Genomic DNA, 19,386 nt, shown 5'->3' with positions numbered 1-19,386 from the left:
TATGCTATTACATTTATAAATCTATTATAATTTTAAAACATGTTTTATCTGTCTTTCATTTATTTAATATGTATCTACGAAACTCAAGGAAATCTGCTAAACAATTGTGGTAGTGTACGTAGATTAGTGACATTTTTGCTATTATGTTTTCCAACTCAACTGCACTTTGATTAAAGTTTTGAAATTCGGTATTATCGATATAACCTCAATCTGTCAAGTATTTCGATTGAACTATTGCCAACCAAACCAAAGATACCTTCTTTGCCCACCTTAGCGATAATGTCGCCAATCACGATCGTGGCAAGAGGAATTCTCCTGCGAGCGCTCCAAGCGCTCATAGAAGTCATCTTAAGTCACATCGTTCTTATCTTCCGTTGGGGAGTGAGCGCAAATCAGCCATATGGTGGAAAACTTCGCTTGTTGCGTATTGTGATTAGACGTTCATCCACCGAGGTGAATGCCAGTACTCGGCGACGGAGTCTCCACCACCACGAGTCCCACACGCAATTTGCGCTCTTTTATGTGGTCACTTTAGTAAATACCACAAGGACCTACTCGCCTCAGTTCTTGTCCATCGCATTCCTTAGACGGCCCTTACTCTAACTAGGACATCAACCAGCTGGGTTTGTTTCTTTTTCAGTGGTAGTGTTCTTTACGTGGCGGGTCCCAAACCTAGCACACAACCTTGTGAAGAGGATGTTTCGCTTCGCACTTTAGCTCGCCTTCATACGGATGTTTTTTTGGCTACCCAGCGGATACTTAGTCAAAGACCGGAAGTCGTGATCTACTTGAGCCATATGTAAAAGATTCGTTCTTGGCCACACCCAAGTGAATGGCGCTCAGAGAACTTTCCTCACTCGCGTGAACTTCTACAAATGACTCTACTCTCCATTAGAAGTTTACGATAAGAAAAACACCAATTTGTGAATTTTACAGTGGTGAATGGTGCTCACGCGAAGATTACGATAAGGCTGAAATTTTGTTACTTGAAGTGATTTTGCAATTTAGTATGTGACACTTACAAAAATCTTTCAATTGAAAACGAAGGTATCTAATCAGCTGTTACATTTCGATTACAAATATAAAATTTCCTTAACGCAGCCAAAATGCATAATGACCAATAAGAATAAAAATAAAATGTTGACTTTGAATCACAATAGTTACGAAATTTATTTAAAATGTTTTTTTTATTGCTTTTTTGTTCGTTAACTCTTACAAATTATAAATTATAAAGTCCGACAATCGAATAATATCTATGATGATCTTTTTTAATTTAAATTTTGCACGAAAACCCATTCGTCGACATTTTTTCTGTCTAGGTTGATAAGACGATTGGTTCCAAAATAAGTAACTCTACGCTGGTCATGTCCGTATGGATGAAAATACTCGGGCTCTGAAAATATTCGATGCAGTACCCGCTGGAGTAATTAGAGAAAAAGGAAAACGTCCGTTCCGTTGGAGAGATCAGGAGGAGAAGAATCTGACTGCACTTGGTATCTCGAATTGGCGCCAAATTGCAAAAAGAAGAAACGACTGAGGCACAGTTGTTAACTCGGCCATAACCGCGTGAGCTATGTCTACGGTATTAAAAAAGAAAAAGAAGCAAGCGAAGTGTCAGTATATTCGAAATGGAAAACAATTATTCTCATTAGTTTTGTGACCTGCTTTCTATCAGGTGACAAATTTGAGGCAATACTTTGTGACTAGAAACTGTATAGTGAATATAACTTAAAATTAGACTTTGATTAAAAATTTCTCGAATAGTGACTAGCGACTGCTTACTGAATTGATATAAGCGTGCGATTCAAAATTTGTAGGGGATTCAAATATGGAGGTGGTGAAGTTATACCTGCCGCACATATAATTGGTTGAAAAGTAAAAGTGAGTTTGCTCTATTGGGTTTGCAAAGAGGTGATTAGTGTCATGCGAAGACTCAATTTGTATTTCTATCCTTTTTACTTTGCGGAAGTTTTTGATATATAAGTATGCTTACTTTGTGTCGAGAACTACAGTGATTTTCATCAAGACCGTGGATTTTGTTCGCACTGCCTGTTGGAAAGCAATTTATTTTGCGAACCCGGTTGAGCACCCAGTTAAATATCGTTTTCGCGATATAAGTAAAAAAGAAATATTTTTATTTTGTTACACCGAAGTACGTGTTCTTTATTAATATTATTTTTAGACTGACTTATCACATGGTTCTGATTTCTATTTATACTAACTAACATACAAGTATACTTGTATTTACTTTTTACTATCTCATAGTTTGTTTAGATATACACCCCTATTCTTTGCACATCACAAATTAATAAAATATTGAAAATTAATTCAAATATTTTTCACGTAAGAAATATTGTGGTATTTTGTAGCAATCTTGATAAAAAGATAAGAAGCTTCAGTTCGCAAAGCTTTTCCTCACACGTGTGGTGAACAAAATAATGTAAATGGAAACATCTGATTTCTATTCAAATTATATTTATTCGTTAAAACGTAAGTTTTCACACATGTCAGTTAATTATTTACAACATTTATAATTTAACTTTTATTTGTTAGTAAAGCAAAACACGATTGGGTTACTCACGAGGCTAATGTTTTATTTTGCCAAGCACACCTGGAAATGGGTACGGGGAAAATTACCCCAAAAAGGCCTCAACAGATGAAGGAATTATCGCAACAGCTAGCAGATGAACTAAATTCTTGTAGATAACCAATACGAAGTGCTGCAAAAAGGAAAGAGGTAACATTTTAGTTTATGTTGATACATACAAGTATATTCGTTTATTTATTATATCGTGTTAATTTGTAGACGTTAAGCGTTTAAAAAGGCGAACTGCGCACTGGTGCAAGGCGGTTAAAAATCAAAGCCTCACACGTGGAGGTCGAAGCTCCAAGCCGATGACCGTATTTGAAAAAAAGGCTTTATCTACACTTGGTTCGGCTGCTGTGTATGGAATAAAAGATGTCCAAAGCCTTGGTTTGACGCCAATAGAGTTTCGTTTATTCGTTGAGCGGTGTTGTCTCTTAGTTGCTGTAGGTCGGTGTCGTTTATCAGGCCATCGTCTTGAAGTGTCTGGATAAGTTGATTCTGCAGGATGTCTCGTGGCACGTACCCATAAAGTAGTCGGAATGGTGTATAACCTGTGGTTTTATTCGGGATGGTATTAATGCTCCATTGTATTTGACGAAATTTGTCGTCCCATCGTCTTTCGTCATCAGTACAAGGTTGATACGTTCAGGTATTCCCAGATAGCTCGTGATCTCTAGCAATACCGGGATTACATGGTTTGTTGCGGTACTCTTGACTGCTCGTAGAATTGTGAATGTGGTAAATGAGTCTACAATTACCAACACATGCTCGTTGCGTTTTGAACTTTTTGGGAACGGACCCAAATGATCAATGTGTATTGTCGTAAACAGTATTGGTTTAACGTTGTCGTAGTGATATCGACCCTCACGTCGTCCGCCAGGGATTTTATTTAAAGCACAACCCACACATGAGTTGATGTAGCTTTTTACGTAATTGCGCATTCGAGGAAACCAGAAGAGAGTTTGGTCAACGCTCATATGACCTGCCTTATCGTGGCATTCGTGGAGTATTTGGAACCTTAAATGCTTCGGAACAACCCATAGTAGTTTGTTGTCATGTTTTCGATATAAGCGTCCCAGTTCAACAATGTAGTCGGGATATTCTGGTTTCACCTCATTCTTTATTTCGTTAAAGATGTTTCTTATTTTCTCGTCTTGTAGCTGAACACTAAACAACCAATCTGCCTTGTCGATAATCATCTTGGAAATTTTTAGATCAGCGGTATCTACTTCGTGTGCCTCTTCCTAAGGTGCACGACCCAACGCATCGACATGGACCATACGAGCTCCCCGGGGCCTATTCTGTAACTCGATTCGAAAAAAAACTTATTCGAATTCGGATTTTGTATATTTTGTAACTCGATTTTTGGATTTTCAAGCCAATTTTCGGATAAAATATTCGATAGCTTTTGAGTTGTAGAAAGCAAAAAACGAAAATTGTATGTATTTATTCTGGCACAGGGTGGTACAACTTTCGCATAATTATAAATTAGATCCGAATTTCGAATAGAATACATTTTCGAATCGAGTTACAGAATGGGGCCCCTGTTGGATTTCAATGTCGAATTCTTGGATTCTCAACCACCGTCGGGCAATGCGTGGTATGAGCTCTCGTTTCTCCATCGTTGTTCGTAAAGCGTTGATAACTTTGATCTTCTTTCCGTATACGTAGTATTTGAATCTTTCCAATGATTCCACAATCGCTAATGCTTCGAGTTCATAGCTATGGAAACGTTTTTCGTTGTCTGTAGTAGAGCGACTAAAGTATGAGATCGGGTGCAGTTCAAATAAATTCGTGAATATTGTACAAGTTTAAAGTTCCAGAGTAAAAATTTTAATTTCTAGCAAAATTAAATGTATTTGTAATTGCTTCCAACTCTTTGTATACTTCTCTGATTACAAGTTATTGTACAGCAGCAGCAGCAAATCAATTTTTTCTAATAATTTTTCAAACTGAAAGTTAATCTTTCTTTGTTTGTTATTATTGATCTGTTTTTACGTAGACAATGTCTCCTTCATTGTATGTTATCACCTTTCTGTTGTTATTGTGATATTAAGCGATGTGACTTCATGAATGACAATAACAGCTGTTTTTTGATTTTTCTGACGGCAGTGAGAACACTGTTGGGTTATGAAATGCTTAAATGTAATCTAATCTTTTAAATTTTCGGTCTGAACATGGTATTAGACTACTGATTGTGAGATTTGTTTATTCGTTTAAAAAAAAAGTTAAATAAAAATCGATTAGAGGAAATTATTAATGCAATTTTGGTATTTTTGTAAAATCAATATGAATTTAACGAAAAAATTCGTTTATTATTAATAGTCTAAGAGCCAGTGAAAAGCTACCAGTATGTATTTGACCAGACCTAGGGTTTTGTCCAGTGAGGCCCCTATGCTTATTGCACATGACATGGGGACTCACTAAGCCCAACGTGGCGGACGCGCCGCGCGCACAGGTAAGACAGGTATCGATTTTTGGTGAAATTTAAATGTATTTGACCACGTCTGCCGTTTTGCAATTTTACAATATATTATTATTATTATCGAAAAACAACAATGGCAGACCATTATCGCGCGTTTAACATTGCAGCAGACGGGTTTGAAAGTGCTGAAAAAAATAAAATTTAAATTTCGTTTCCAATTGCTAAACGTCAAAACCACCTAAACTTTGACAGTTGACTGGATTGAGGAGGTTTTGACGTTTAGCAATTGGAAACGAGCGATGGCCAGACTGAAATCTTACCAAAAAAATATGAAAACGGAGAGATTTGTTGCCGCCGTTCAAGATGGCTAATAAAAATTTAAAACAATGAAAATCAAAGAAAATGCGAAATTTAAATATATTTCATGAAACGTTTTGTAATTTGATGCATAATAGAATTAATTTTATATTACAAATGATTAAAAACACTTATTAATTAAGAACTAACAGGCTTAATTCACCTTATTAAGTATTGAAAGATCGAAAGTCAGTTGATTTAATATACCATAAAATCATAAAAAAGGAATTAAGTAGATTCGCCATATATTAAAAGTCCGATATATAATAATTTGCAATCGTAATAAATGTTGGGTGTTATAATTTAAAATGCCCAAAAATTCTTATTTCGCGCAATCTGGCCATAATGGAAAATGTTATAAAAAACGCTTATTTTGAGGCGCTCTCACACTGGAATAAGTTGGGCATCCCATTATCCCTGGCAGAGTGGTTGCGGCAATACTGACATTGTACACAAATTTAAGAGCGGAAGTTTACTTCATATCGGAATTGACAGTTGTGTGAACAAAAAGAGGTAAACATAATTTGCACGTTTTAGAGATTCGCTTTAATATCGGTTTTAATTTACCCTTGCATACTGGAAATTCTAATCACTGTTAGGAAAAAATATATATGTTATACTTGTATCTAAAACCAATTTTATTTAATAAGAAAACAGCATATTTTAAAACTTCACAACACCTTATGGTTGTTCCTATTTTGTTCACACTATTGTACATGTGATAGATCAGTTAATGGTGGTGATGCCAGTTGTAGAAATTCATTTTAGTTACAATTGGGAAAACTTTTCTCAAATTGTGGGCTTTTACACGAACATATGCATATCAGCATATACACATAGCCCATAAAGTCTGCGTTCACCGGCCACATTTTTTTAAGAGAAGTAAAAACACAATATTTATAAATAATTCTGTTTAAATTTTTTACATGTATTTCTTCTTTATATTCTTCAGTTCAAAATACAAAAACAAAAATGTATATTCCTATTTTAATTTTTGAGATAACGGGATTTTAGTGTAACAACAAGTAAATATAGGCACGATAAAGTCTGCGTTCAGCATTAAAACTAGTTACAAAAGCATTAAGAATGATAAAAAAAAATTAAGTTCAATATTTTGTTGGATAACCACGTTGTTTTAAAACCTCACGCAATCGATTTGGCATTGATCTTACCAACTTATCTGTTTCCTCAGCTGGAATCCGGGACCATTCTGCCTGCATAACACTTCGTAAAGCCTCTTTATTTGTTATCGTATGCTGACGAATTCTTTTTTCCAACAGATCCCATAGATGCTCAATAGGTCAGGTGATTGAGGGGGCGTTTTAAGCTGTCTAGGGGCATTGTATAAGAGCCAAAGTCTAACAATTTCAGCAGTATGTTTCGGATCATTATCTTGTTGGAACCAAAACGTCGAAGATAATCCAAGATTTTCTGCGATTTTTTTCAAATTATTTTTTAGAATGGTCAAATAACCCCATTTATCCATTGTGGATTCAATAAATTCAAGCTGACCCACACCACCAGCCGCCATGCAACCCCACACCATAATTCCACCACCACCGTGTTTCACTGTACCAACAAGATTTTGTTTTTCAAGGGCAGTTCCTGATTTACGCCACACAATTTGTCGACCTTTTATACCAAAAATACAAAATTTACTTTCATCCGAAAATATCACTTGATTCCAGAATTCCGGAGACTTATTTATATGATTATGAGCAAATTCAATGCGCTTTCGTCTGTTTACAAGTGAAATATATGGTTTCTTTCGAGCGACTCTGCCATGATATCCAGCTTTTCGTAAAACTTTTCTAGCAGTTTTGGCACAAATTGTTTTCTTAAAGGTTATATTTACGTTTTCAATAGTATTTGTGGACGTAATTCGAGGGTTAACTTTCACCATATTTATTATTTTGCGTTCTTCCCGGACTGATAATATTTTTGGACGGCCAGATCGCGGTTTTGACGTTAAAATTCCGATTTTTTTGAAATTGTTTACTACACGCTGGATCGAGGAATACGTTCTTCCAATAGTTTTCCCAATTTTTCTGAAACTTTCACCTTCATCTTTCCACAACTTAATGATAATTTTTCTTTCCGACAGACTAATTTCTTTTCCTTTGGTTTCCATTTTATTAAATATAATTAAAACGCGTCACGAGCTCTTAAAGCGATAATTAGACTAAAATACAATAGAAAAAAAGAAGAAACAAATTCATGAGAAGTAACGGTATTCGCAATTTAAGCAAACTGAACGCAGACTTTGTGGTGCCTATGTTTACTTGTTGTTACACTAAAATCCCGTTATCACAAATATGAAAATAAGAATATATATTTTTGTTTTTGCATTTGGAACTTAAGAATATAAGGATGAAATACATGTAAACAATTTAAACTGAATTGCCTATTAACATAGTGTTTTTACTTCTCTTAAAAAAATGTGTCAGGTGAACGCAGACTTTATTGGCTATGTGTATGTATAAAAAAGAAAAGATACTTGTGCCCATTATATATGTATATTGTGTTTAAACATATTGCAGTTCCATGTAATGAAAATGCTTTGGATGTTTTATCAAAATATTAAATGAATTGAGGTTTTTTTCTATAATTGTTTTGTTAAATTTTAAAAATCTAAGTTGCCTCTGGAAATGTATTAAAATAGTAATATGCGCTATATGTAGAAAGGGAACACATATTTTCAAAAATATAAGAAATCATCAAATAAAAATATATTTGCGCGGTATGGCATTATTGATTGAGAGTGGCTATGCACACAAATAGAATACAAACGCTAATGGCAGAAACATCTTCTCACTTCGCTACGAGCTGCAAACGTTTTGTTCTCGTTTTCATTCGAACAATGTTGCCATTAATCAATACGCATACATATGTAGTTTTGTACACATCTAAGTTTAAAATTATAATTTTTCATAATATAGAATATCAAAACTGAAATCAAACTATTAAAATTAGTTTATATATTTGTAAATAATAGCATTCGATTCTGAATTTGAGTTATTTTAAGAAAATTTCAAATATATTGAAGACAATTTTTATAATTACTACAGTATATCGAACCTGGCAACCCAGCGGAAAACCTAAAGTCGTTGGAAGTTCTACGATTGGCGGGTGGTAGAAGGGTTGTTGGGTAATTATTTACATTGCGCTCTCATAAGATTAATAGCGGGATTCTGTAACCAGTCTCTAGTCTCTATTTGAGACATTTTGAGGCAAAGTCTCAATTTGAGACTAGTTACTATTCACTAAACAGTCTCTAGCGTTAGTCTCAAAACATTGAGACCTGGTAGTTAGCAGGTCACAAAACTAAAACGAGCTCTTGTCTGCCATTTTGAATATACTGAATAGAGATCATCATAAATATTAATCGATTGTCGTTTCTTTATATTTTGTAAGCAACTCAAACACGAAAAGATGAAAAATAAATCAATTTTACATAAATTTCGTAAATATTATGAAACAAAGTCAACATATATTTTTATTTTTATTGATAATTATGTTTTTTGACTATGTTATAGGAAATTTAATATTTGTTATCGACATATTTATTATCATTCAAGTGTAAAAACATCACTGAATAATGAAATGTAATAGATTTTGTGACTGTCACTTACAGAATAGCAATATCGTCTCAAGTCTCAAAAATTGTCTCTAACTTAAAATCTCAAATTTAGAGACTTGAGACTGTCTCAAGTTACAGAATCGCACGGTAATTTGGTCATATCAAACAGACAGTGGTTCATAAATTGAAGTTACGAGTATTATTGAAATTACTTTTTATAAGGAAGTTTAAAGAAATAACCTGGTTTGAAACTTTTTGCTTCGAAAATTATATCTAAGTATAAGAAGTAGGTTATCTGATTTAAATTTTGGTACAATAATGCGTGTAGCTATAGCAAATGAGATTAAACCAAACATATAATTTATTATTTCAAATAAACAAAATTAAATGCTGATATAAAGACATATTAAAAAAAATGATTACTAAAATCAAGTATTTATTATACTTTTTGTTATTTGTCTTACATTTTATAAATTTATAGTGATAACAAAGAAATTTAAAATTGTTAGGCAATTTTATAATTATTACCCACAGTGCAACTTTCCATATACATATGCGTGCGCTCTCATTTGTAAACATGGTGTGGGAAAATACGTTGCTCTCATTTGTAAATATGGAGTGGTACGTTGCTCTCACTTCCCTCTTCATGTTTGCCCGCGATGATCCCCTCACCCAGCCCCCAAAATGTGCACTCGTGCCCGCACGGGCAAAATGCCACTGAGGGCTAATATGCCCATCCCTGCTCTAGGCTATAGTACTCTCTTCTAAACAATATACTAAAACATATAAGGTATTGATATTAAAAAATATATATATTTTGAAAGAATTTCAATTATCTAGGTATAACGCAGTTAGCAAATAATCATTCAAATATTTATTTGATTTTCTTTTTAGTACACTTTTATTAGCTTCACTTGTATGTATGTACATATGTATGTATGTAGGTATGTATGTATGTTTGTAACTTTTTTAAGTGGTACTGAAACGTAGAATATTTGAGCGACGCTGTAGGAAGGCGATAGTAAGTTTAAGCAGCTCACCAAAAAGATGCGCTTAAAAGTATGCAACATCTATATAAAACTAGTTTTAGTGACATTTAAATAGCATACTGATTTAAGTGTCGACTGTTCATAAGATGCAAGGTTGTACAGTAGAACATGCAGTAATTTATCTGGGCTATCGACTGTTTGCTGCTGGACAAGCTTATGTAGCACTTAGTCGTTGTAGATCTTTGGACTGTATTCGAATTGAAGAACTGGACTTTTCAAATTTGACAGGTAAAACCCCATGTAACAGTGAAGCTTTAGAAGAAATGATTCGATTAAGAAGTAATAATTCGTAAAGTCGTCAATAGAATTTGGTCGCAAATAATGTAAAAATTAGTCAATGAAAGGTTACGAGTAGATATTAAATACTGCCTAAGTATCGATTTACTTAACCAATACTACATGTCATAGTTCATATTTTAACAAGTTTTGGGGTTTCTCACATCAAACTAAAAAAATAAAAATAAATATAGTTTAAAAAAACTAAAAAACACGCTTTTAAAGCATATCAAACTAAAAAGTGAAAAATAATTTTTTGATATATGAAAAATATGTCACAAAGCACGCCACGCTTTTCTCACAATAATGCAGGAATTTTTCCTTCATTATTATTGTTAGTTTATACAAAAAATTATTTTTCACTTTTTAGTTTGATATGCTTTAAAATCGTGTTTTTTAGTTTTTTTAAACTATATTTATTCTTATTTAACCAAGATAATATTAAAAAAGCGAGTTAAAACCAATACAATTATTAAAAAAATGAGTGAATCATACATGAAATACAAAGAAAATTTCTGTTTTATTAATTTAAATCATCATTCATCATCATCGGAGTCATGTGCTTGGTGGTGTGACTCGTCTTCGTCCTCCATTGAATCGGAATCTGTAAATATAAAACGTAAATTATCAAATGAAAGTAATTTGTTAATTGATCCGAAAAAAGTTAATGAGAAATTAAGAACTTTGAACTTACCAGGGGTTGGGGTGATTAAGTCACTCACTGAAGTTGGAAGTTGGTCTCCTTCGAACCATTTGAAGGCAAATTTCTCGTCTTCCTCAATCCAACCATACTCTAATGGATTCAATGTCATAGGTTGCTTTTTGTGAGCATTTTTCCAAACTGTTGAAATATAATGTGCTCTTAGAAGTTGCTGGTAAAGTGGACTCTTACAATGTGGTATTGAGCTTGCATCAAAATTCAGTATTTTTTTACTGAAGTTTTCATTGACGTCGGAAGCTTTATAATTGTTGACGAAAAGTTGATACCTTCCATCATCAACATCAATTGATTTTTTTGCATTATAAAGCTGGCAAGTAAACTTCTGAATGCTGTTAAATACCTGTTGTAACTGGTCCTCTGTCAAATTTTCTTCACCAAGCGTCGCAAATGCTTGTTGAAATTCAACATTTTTTTTACTAACGTAAAAGGTTTTTTCTTCCCTTTATTAAAGAAAGCCGATTAAGCTTTTGGCTAACAATTCTCCAAGCTCCTTATAAATTTTCGTGACGTCAATATATCTTTCGTTATTTCCAGTTCCATTGAGCATCCAATTTTTGGAATGAGAATTTTGTAAATGTTTCATATTTCCAATCCTTATGATTAAAATATCAGTATCAGAGGCTCTAATAACAATATTTGACTGCTCAGTGATATTGCAAGCATGATAGATTATCTTAGTATCGGCTTCTTCATGTGAGTTGCAACAGAAACTTTCAACAACACTTGATTGAATCTTGTCATTTTCAACTTGATACGATTGACAAGTTCGAAAATTCAAAAATATCTGTCGGTTACCCAAAAATGATTTCATTTTCTCACTAGACCAATGTTTTGAAAAAAAATCTATCAGAGCTTCCATAAATTTAGTATTTTTCAATTCTTTTGCAAAATCTGAGGGCCGTACCTGTTCAGGCCCTGAAATTGTGTAATCAATCAATGATGCTTCATGCCGTAGATATCTTTCACTATCTTTTATTGATGGAAAAAAATATTGGTTAAAGATGACATCGATTCTTCGGGTAGGATACTTTGATACCATTTGCAGAAACTTTTATACTCACGAATGTTTTGGGAACTTCTTTCATTGAGTGTAGGATGAAAAATCCATCAATTAAAATTACATCTACATTACGAGGTGGTTCTTGATCAATATTCGGTTCAAGGCATTTTAAAAGTACAGATTTGTCAGTTTTACAGAAACCACCATCTAGACAGGCACGTAGCCAGGGGGGGGGGGGCTATAGGGCTGAAGCCCCCCCCGAAATAAGGAAATTTTTCAAATAAATCGCAAATAAAAAAGATTTATCACTGTCTGAATCTTTTGAAACTCTTATACACAATTCAGCTCAAACCTATAACAGTCGTACGCAACTACACTAGACGGTGACTGAAAACTTATCAAAAATTATACTTAAGCGTTGAACAGATCTCCATCTTGATATGGCGAAGTTGGTTGGACAGGGATATGATGGAGCAGCAAACATGTCAGGGCATTTAAGTGAAGTGCAAACCAGGATAAGACAACTGTATCCAAAAGCACGATATGTTCATTGCGCTAGTCACCGATTGAACCTTGCGCTTTCTAATACTATGTCATTACCTTCAATACGGAACTGCCTTGGTATTGTCAATGAAATAGCAAATTTATTTAGAAACCATTCAAATGCAAACACAACTTTCCAGGACGTTATACAGAAGCACGCACCAGAAAGCAAAAAAAGACGACTTGTTCGCCTTTGTGAAACAAGGTTTATAGAAAGGCATGAAAGCATTATAAGCTTTGTGGAGCTTTTCAAATTCATTGTACTAAGTTTGGAAATAATTTCGAGTAAGACATGGTCCATTTCGTCTAAAGCATCAGCCTTCTTAGCAGCGGTAGAGAAAAGCGATTTTTTGCTTAGTCTATTCGTCTGTGAGCAATTGTTCAGCTTAACGCTGCCACTGTCTGTGCAACTCCAAGAAAAATCTATGGATTTTTTATCAGCAATAAACCGAGCCAAAGAATTAATAAGAACTCTGCACCAGATAAGAGAAACAGCGGATGGTTTTTTCAACGATATTTTCCAAACAGCATCACAAATGTCTAAAGATCTTTTTGACATAGATCTTGTAGTGCCTAGAGTGACTTCGCGTCAAACAACTCGTGCTAATCCACCTTGCACAACCCCTGAAAGCCACTTCAGAGTTACAATATTTATTCCATGCGTTGATGCTCTGATTCAAAACATGACAGAACGTTTATTAGTGAATGAGGATATACTCTCGTCATTTCAAATTCTACTCCCAGGTTTTGCTGCAATTGATAATGCCGAAGAATTAAAAAATTTAACTATTTACTTCGAGGAGCATATATCAATGATATCATTAAAATCAGAGTATCGATTGTGGTGTGCCAGCTTATCAACAATAGATCCAACCATAGGAGTGTTGAAATTACTGCAACATTGCGATGCAACGTATTTAAAAAATATTCACTACCTGCTTACAATTTTAGCAACTCTTCCAGTGACGACCGCTTCCTTCGAAAGAACTTCTTCAACCTTAAAAAGAATAAAAACTTTACCACGCAGTGTGATGGGCAATGAGCGGCTGAGTGCACTTGCTGTTATTGCAGTGCACTGGGATATTAAAATAGATCCAGATGAAGTAATTAATGATATGGCAAGCAAGAAGAATAGAAAAATATTACTTATTTAAGTTACAACTACCAAATAATTTAAGTAATATATATATGAATTTATATTGTTTTTTTTTAATAAACAGAAAATTTAAAGTTTATATATGTTTTTACTTCAGCCCCCCCGAAATGAAAAGCTGGCTACGGGCCTGCATCTAGATGACATAAAGCAAGAGGTACAGGAGATATTGGATATGCTAAAATTTTGAGAACATCAATTTGATGGTCCATTGAAATTCAGTTAAATTGTTAAAGGAAGGGAAGTACTCAAATCGTGCGATTGTAAGGAGAATAGGGAGGTCTGAGAACGTAATCCGTAATAAAAAAAAAAGTAACCAAAAACTGACACTCCGTCAAAAAGGGCAAATACTCCATGAAGCAACAAATAAATATTTGAATGATTATTTGCTAACTGCGTTATACCTAGATAATTGAAATTCTTTCAAAATATATATATTTTTTAATATCAATACCTTATATGTTTTAGTATATTGTTTAGAAGAGAGTACTATAGCCTAGAGTGAATGAAATAATAATCTTTAGGGGAAAAATGAAGGATAGCTACAAACAGTCTATGCATATACCTGACCGGATGTTAATAAAGATTATGCTGTCTGCTGAAGTGAGTCCACAATAAAATCGTCTGCCGTGATTAAAATAGGTTTATAAGACCCTAATGAATAAAATATATTAATGGCAGATCTGGTCAAATACTTTTAAAATTTTATTTTTTCAGCACTTTCAAACCCGTCTGCTGCAATGTTAAACGCGCGATAATGGTCTGCCATTGTTTTTTTTCGATAATAATAATAATATATTGTAAAATTGCAAAACGGCGGACGTGGTCAAATACATTTAAATTTCACCAAAAATCGATACCTGTGTTACCTTGGCGCGGCGCGTCCGCCACGTTGGGCTTAGTGAGTCCCCATGTCATGTGCAATAAGCATAGGGGCCTCACTTGACAAAACCCTAGGTCTGGTCAAATACATACTGGTAGCTTTTCACTGGCTCTTAGACTATAAATACATTAAAAGATAATGAAGTGCAATTAAAAGCAATACTTGATTGTAACGCAAAAAAAGTGCGCGAAAAAGTTAAGAATATTGGAAAAATGGATAACAAACTATGCATTGATAATTTTCTGCCATCTAAAAATATTTAACATGTTTTTGCACATAGTTTAATTAACAATTAGCTGTTTACCTCTGATGCTGTAAACACAAACAAGGCGGCAGATTTGAAGCTATGTACATCTGTCAAACCATAGCAAAAACTGGCCATTTTTGGGCAGTGTTGCCTACTCAAATTTAGTAAATTCAGCTAAATGCACGAAATTTTTGTGCATTACTAATTTGCATTAACATGGCTCAAATGCGCTAGTTAATACAAATTAAGACCTTTAATGCAAATTAGCGCTGTCGTCTGTCAGGGCTACTATACACTGCAAATTTACCAATATATTGCCGAAAGATGTCGTTTACGCATAGTTGAAAGATTGAGTGTACGTTTTTCAAAACAAACGGTACCCAAACAAACTCATACTGTTATCCATTGACTGCAAAAGCGGTCTTTTCTCTATCAAATTCCTTCGTTAAAATTTGGTGGAAACCTGATTCTAAATCTATAGTTTGCTTTTCCTAAATTTTATAGTCATATTTACGTCAGGTATTGGATATCTATCTGTGTGTGAGCATTATTTTTTTGGAAATCAACTCCATTCTTCGGCTAGTGTTTTTCTTCATTACCAAATTTTTTTCATTTCGTCCAGTAAACCAATCTATTTATAATTGAATAGAAATTCATATTTGTGTTGTGATTGGTTAGAATATCAGCTGCTGCTCCCGTTATTTTTGTGCGTATTATTACAAGAGCACTGTAGTATATGGGGTGGCTGGAGAAACCTTTTATACTATTCATAAAGGTCCATAGTTGTGATCTCTACGATCTATACTGGCTTTTGCTTCCATCGAACCGTGGCACTCCCAGGTCAATGTTCATTGGGTCGTTAATAATCGAGCGTATTGCTTAAACGATTGGTTTGAGTCAATCGCTGCTAGCTAGTCGATTCTCATCTCAATACATTACTGTTGCAAAGTGTGGAAGAGTACGTCAATGTGGGCGCGCAGTTGCGTCATTTCTGAAATCATCGTAACTGCTTCTGATTGTCGTCGACTACCGTGAATTTCTATCCTCTTACTTTGCGGAAGTTTTTGATATATAAGTATGCTTACTTTGTGTCGAGGACTACAGTGTTTTTCATCAAGACCGTGGATTTTGTTCGCACTGCCTGTTGGCAATTTATTTTGCGAACCCGGTTGAGCACCCAGTTAAATATCGTTTTCGCGATATAAGTAAAAAAGAAGTATTTTTATTTTGTTACACCGAAGTACGTGTTCTTTATTAATATTATTTTTAGACTGACTTATTACATGGTTCTTATTTCTATTTATACTAACTAGCATACAAGTATACTTGTATTTACTTATTACTATTTCATAGATTGTTTAGATATACACCCCTATTCTTTGCACATGACAAATTAATAAAATATTGAAAATTAATTCAAATATTTATCAAGTAAGAAATATTGTGGTATTTTGTAGCAATCTTGATAAAAAGACAAGAAGCTTCAGTTCGCAAAGCTTTTCCTCACACGTGTGGTGAACAAAATAATGTAAATGGCAACAGCTGATTTCTATTCAAATTATATTTATTCGTTAAAACGTAAGTTTTCACAAATGTCAATTAATTATTTACAACATTTATAATTTAACTTGTATTTGTTAGTAAAGCAAAACACGATTGAGTTACTCACGAGGCTAATGTTTCATTTTGCCAAGCACACTTAGAAATGGGTACGGGGAAAAATTACCCCAAAAAGGCCTCAAAAGATGAAGGAATTATCGCAACAGCTAGCAGATGAACTAAATTCTTGTAGATAACCAATACGAAGTGCTGCAAAAAGGAAAGAGGTAACAATTTAGTTTATGTTGATACATACAAGTATATTCGTTTATTTATTATATCGTGTTAATTTGTAGACGTTAAGGGTTTGGAAAAGGGAACTATTCTCTGCAATTATGTAGTCCCGTAGAAACAACCCCAAATTCCGAAGAAACAGTTCATTGACACCATCTACATACCCATTACTTAGCTTGGAAAACTGGAGGTGATTTCACTATGATAAAATAACAAAATATAAAATTTTGTTTTTTGCAATTTTTATTAAATTTTTCCTTTTAAGGATGATTCAACTTCGCTATTATCACGAAGTGCACGCAATAAACCCATCAGCACTTTGATAACCCAAATAAAATGCTGCTGAAGAGGAGAGGCGACGGGATCATCATGAAATCATGCAGGCCATTCTTCCTCTTCTTCTTTACTGACATAGACACCGCTTACGCGATTATAGTTAACAACCGCGCGCCAGTCGTTTCTTCTTTCGCTACGTGGCGCCCTTCTCCACTTGGTCCTTCCAACGGAGTGGAGGTCTTCCTCTTCCTCTGCTTCCCCCGGCGGGTACTGCATCGAATACTTTCAGAGCTGGAGTGTTTTCGTCCATTCGGACAACATGTAGCCAGCGAAGCCGCTGTCTTTTAATTCGCTGAACTATGTCAATGCCTTCGTATATCTCGTACAGCTCATCGTTCCATCGAATGCGATATTCGCCGTGGCCACTACGCAAAGGACCATAAATCTTTCGCAGAACCTTTCTCTCGAAAACTCGCAACGTCGACTCATCGGTTGCTGTCATAGTCCAGGCCTCTGCACCATATAGCATGATGGGAATTATGAGTGACTTATAGAGTTTGGTTTTTGTTCGTCGAGAGAGGACTTTACTTTTCAATTGCCTACTCAGTCCGAAGTAGCACCTGTTGGCAAAAGTAATCCTGCGTTGGATTTCCAGGCTGACTTTGTTGGTGGTATTAATACTGGTTCCTAAATAGACGAAATTATCTACAACTTCAAAGTTATGACTGTCAACAGTGACGTGAGAGCCAAGTTGCGAGTGCGACGACTATTTGTTTGATGACAGGAGATATTTCGTCTTGCCCTCGTTCACTGCCAGACCCATTTCCTGGAGAAAACAGAACTAACGGCGCGGGTATTGAGGCCAATGATATCAATATCATCGGCATACGCCAGCAGCTGTTAGTTACGTAGGCCATTCTAAGCGTAACTAATTCCATAACGGAATTATTAAATCTTCTAATAATAATCTAAAATAATTTCTAAAGTTTGATTAAAATAATAATAGCTTATGTCTAATACTAAAATTAATAATTTATGAATAATTATGAATTGAATGAATTGAAAATGGAATACAAATTTCAATTTGTTTTCTTTTAACAAAAAGGCTAAAAAATAAAAAAAAATAATGCAAGTAAGTAGTGTATTTCGAAAGTCGAATTGTGAGAATATTTATATACATCATACACACATATTAAACCTCCGCACAATAACCACCACAAAAAAAAAAATGATTTTTTTTCCATGTAATTTATATGGAAAACAGAAAATTTGAAATAGGCACCTCTTAATATTAATATTAAGAGCTCATCTTTTGAGTGACTTTTTTTTTATACATTTTCGAAAGTTTTGAGCCTGTTTTTCAGTTGAAAAAAAAGGTTGCCTCAGAATGACACACCCTAATGTATATGTATGTTTTACGGGGGAAATTGCGCCAAAATGAAAGATAAAGAGGGGATTCTGCTTTTTGCTTGGAAAAGTTTTTGTATACTATATACAAGTAGTTAGATTTTTTCTAAGTCTAATTTACATATAGTATATACATATATATAATATATAATAATATGTCTTTTACTGAGGAAATTGCGCCAAAAATGAAAGTTGAAGAAGAAATCGTCAACGGAATTTTAGTTCTAAATGAATTTTGTCGCGGAAAGATCGCCAATTCGATTTTATACGCTTTTTAAATAGTTTTAATTAAAAAAATGAGCAATAAAAGTTTAAAAAAGTGTCGTGTTCGGGAGTGCACATCAGAATCTCCCTGGAGGTTCGTTTTATTCCCTAGGAAGCAGGAGGAGTTGCAGAAATGGGTGGAAAATTTACGGATCCCACCAACGCAGGATATACCCACCTACAATGCATTTGTTTGCATTAAGCACTTCGAACGAAGTGCAGTAGGTGTGAAGAAATTGAAGGCAGGAGCTGTGCCCACCTGTGCTGTGCTGACCTTAATCTTAGTGAGTACTTTGTGCATGTATTATACAAAAATTATTATTTTTTGCAAAAAGTACATACATATGTACATAAATATGCAAATATTTAAAATAAGTATGCGATGAGCGATGCGCGGGCAGAGCGAAGTCAAGTAAAGTGTGTGTGTGTGCTGCGCATTGTGCAGAGTACGTTTGAATGTTTCTAGGTGTAGTGGGCAGTATTAGGATGTGTCAATATTATCAACCAAATATTTACACATTACTAACAATAAAATCTTCCAAAATATTTTTTGTAGTAATAAGTATAATATATCCTATTATTTTGTGTATACACATATATGTATGTATATAAGTATATATATAACATAACAGTAGTATGAATAATATATAAATAGACATATATAAAACATATATAAAAAGACATAACATTTTTTCTGTGTGTAATTAGGATACGAAGAAGCACCTCCACATTTGTGGACGGGTCTACTGCCACGGAGAAGGTGCTGCATTCGCAGTTGTGCTTCC

General features: G+C 34.3%; 1 protein-coding gene across 1 annotated transcript; it reads left to right on the top strand.

Annotated features, from left to right (window-relative positions):
• Positions 1-12,231: 12,231 nt before the first annotated feature.
• LOC125777133 (zinc finger MYM-type protein 1-like) lies at positions 12,232-17,972 on the top strand. Its single transcript, XM_049451357.1, has 3 exons — positions 12,232-16,647; positions 16,717-16,844; positions 16,920-17,972. Exon 1 carries the CDS (start codon positions 12,436-12,438, stop codon positions 13,690-13,692), a length of 1,257 nt encoding a protein of 418 aa, XP_049307314.1. The 5' UTR covers positions 12,232-12,435; the 3' UTR covers positions 13,693-16,647; positions 16,717-16,844; positions 16,920-17,972.
• Positions 17,973-19,386: the final 1,414 nt, after the last annotated feature.

Source organism: Bactrocera dorsalis, chromosome 3, assembly GCF_023373825.1.
Source record: "Bactrocera dorsalis isolate Fly_Bdor chromosome 3, ASM2337382v1, whole genome shotgun sequence".
Taxonomy (NCBI): domain Eukaryota; kingdom Metazoa; phylum Arthropoda; class Insecta; order Diptera; family Tephritidae; genus Bactrocera; species Bactrocera dorsalis.
The sequence above is the reverse complement of the archived record's forward strand: the minus strand, read 5'-3'. Positions and strand labels throughout refer to the sequence as shown.

What these genes read in the sequence shown, in the direction of transcription:
- LOC125777133 (XM_049451357.1), top strand. Translation starts at nt 12,436, where the DNA reads ATGGCGAAGTTGGTTGGACAGGGATATGATGGAGCAGCAAACATGTCA.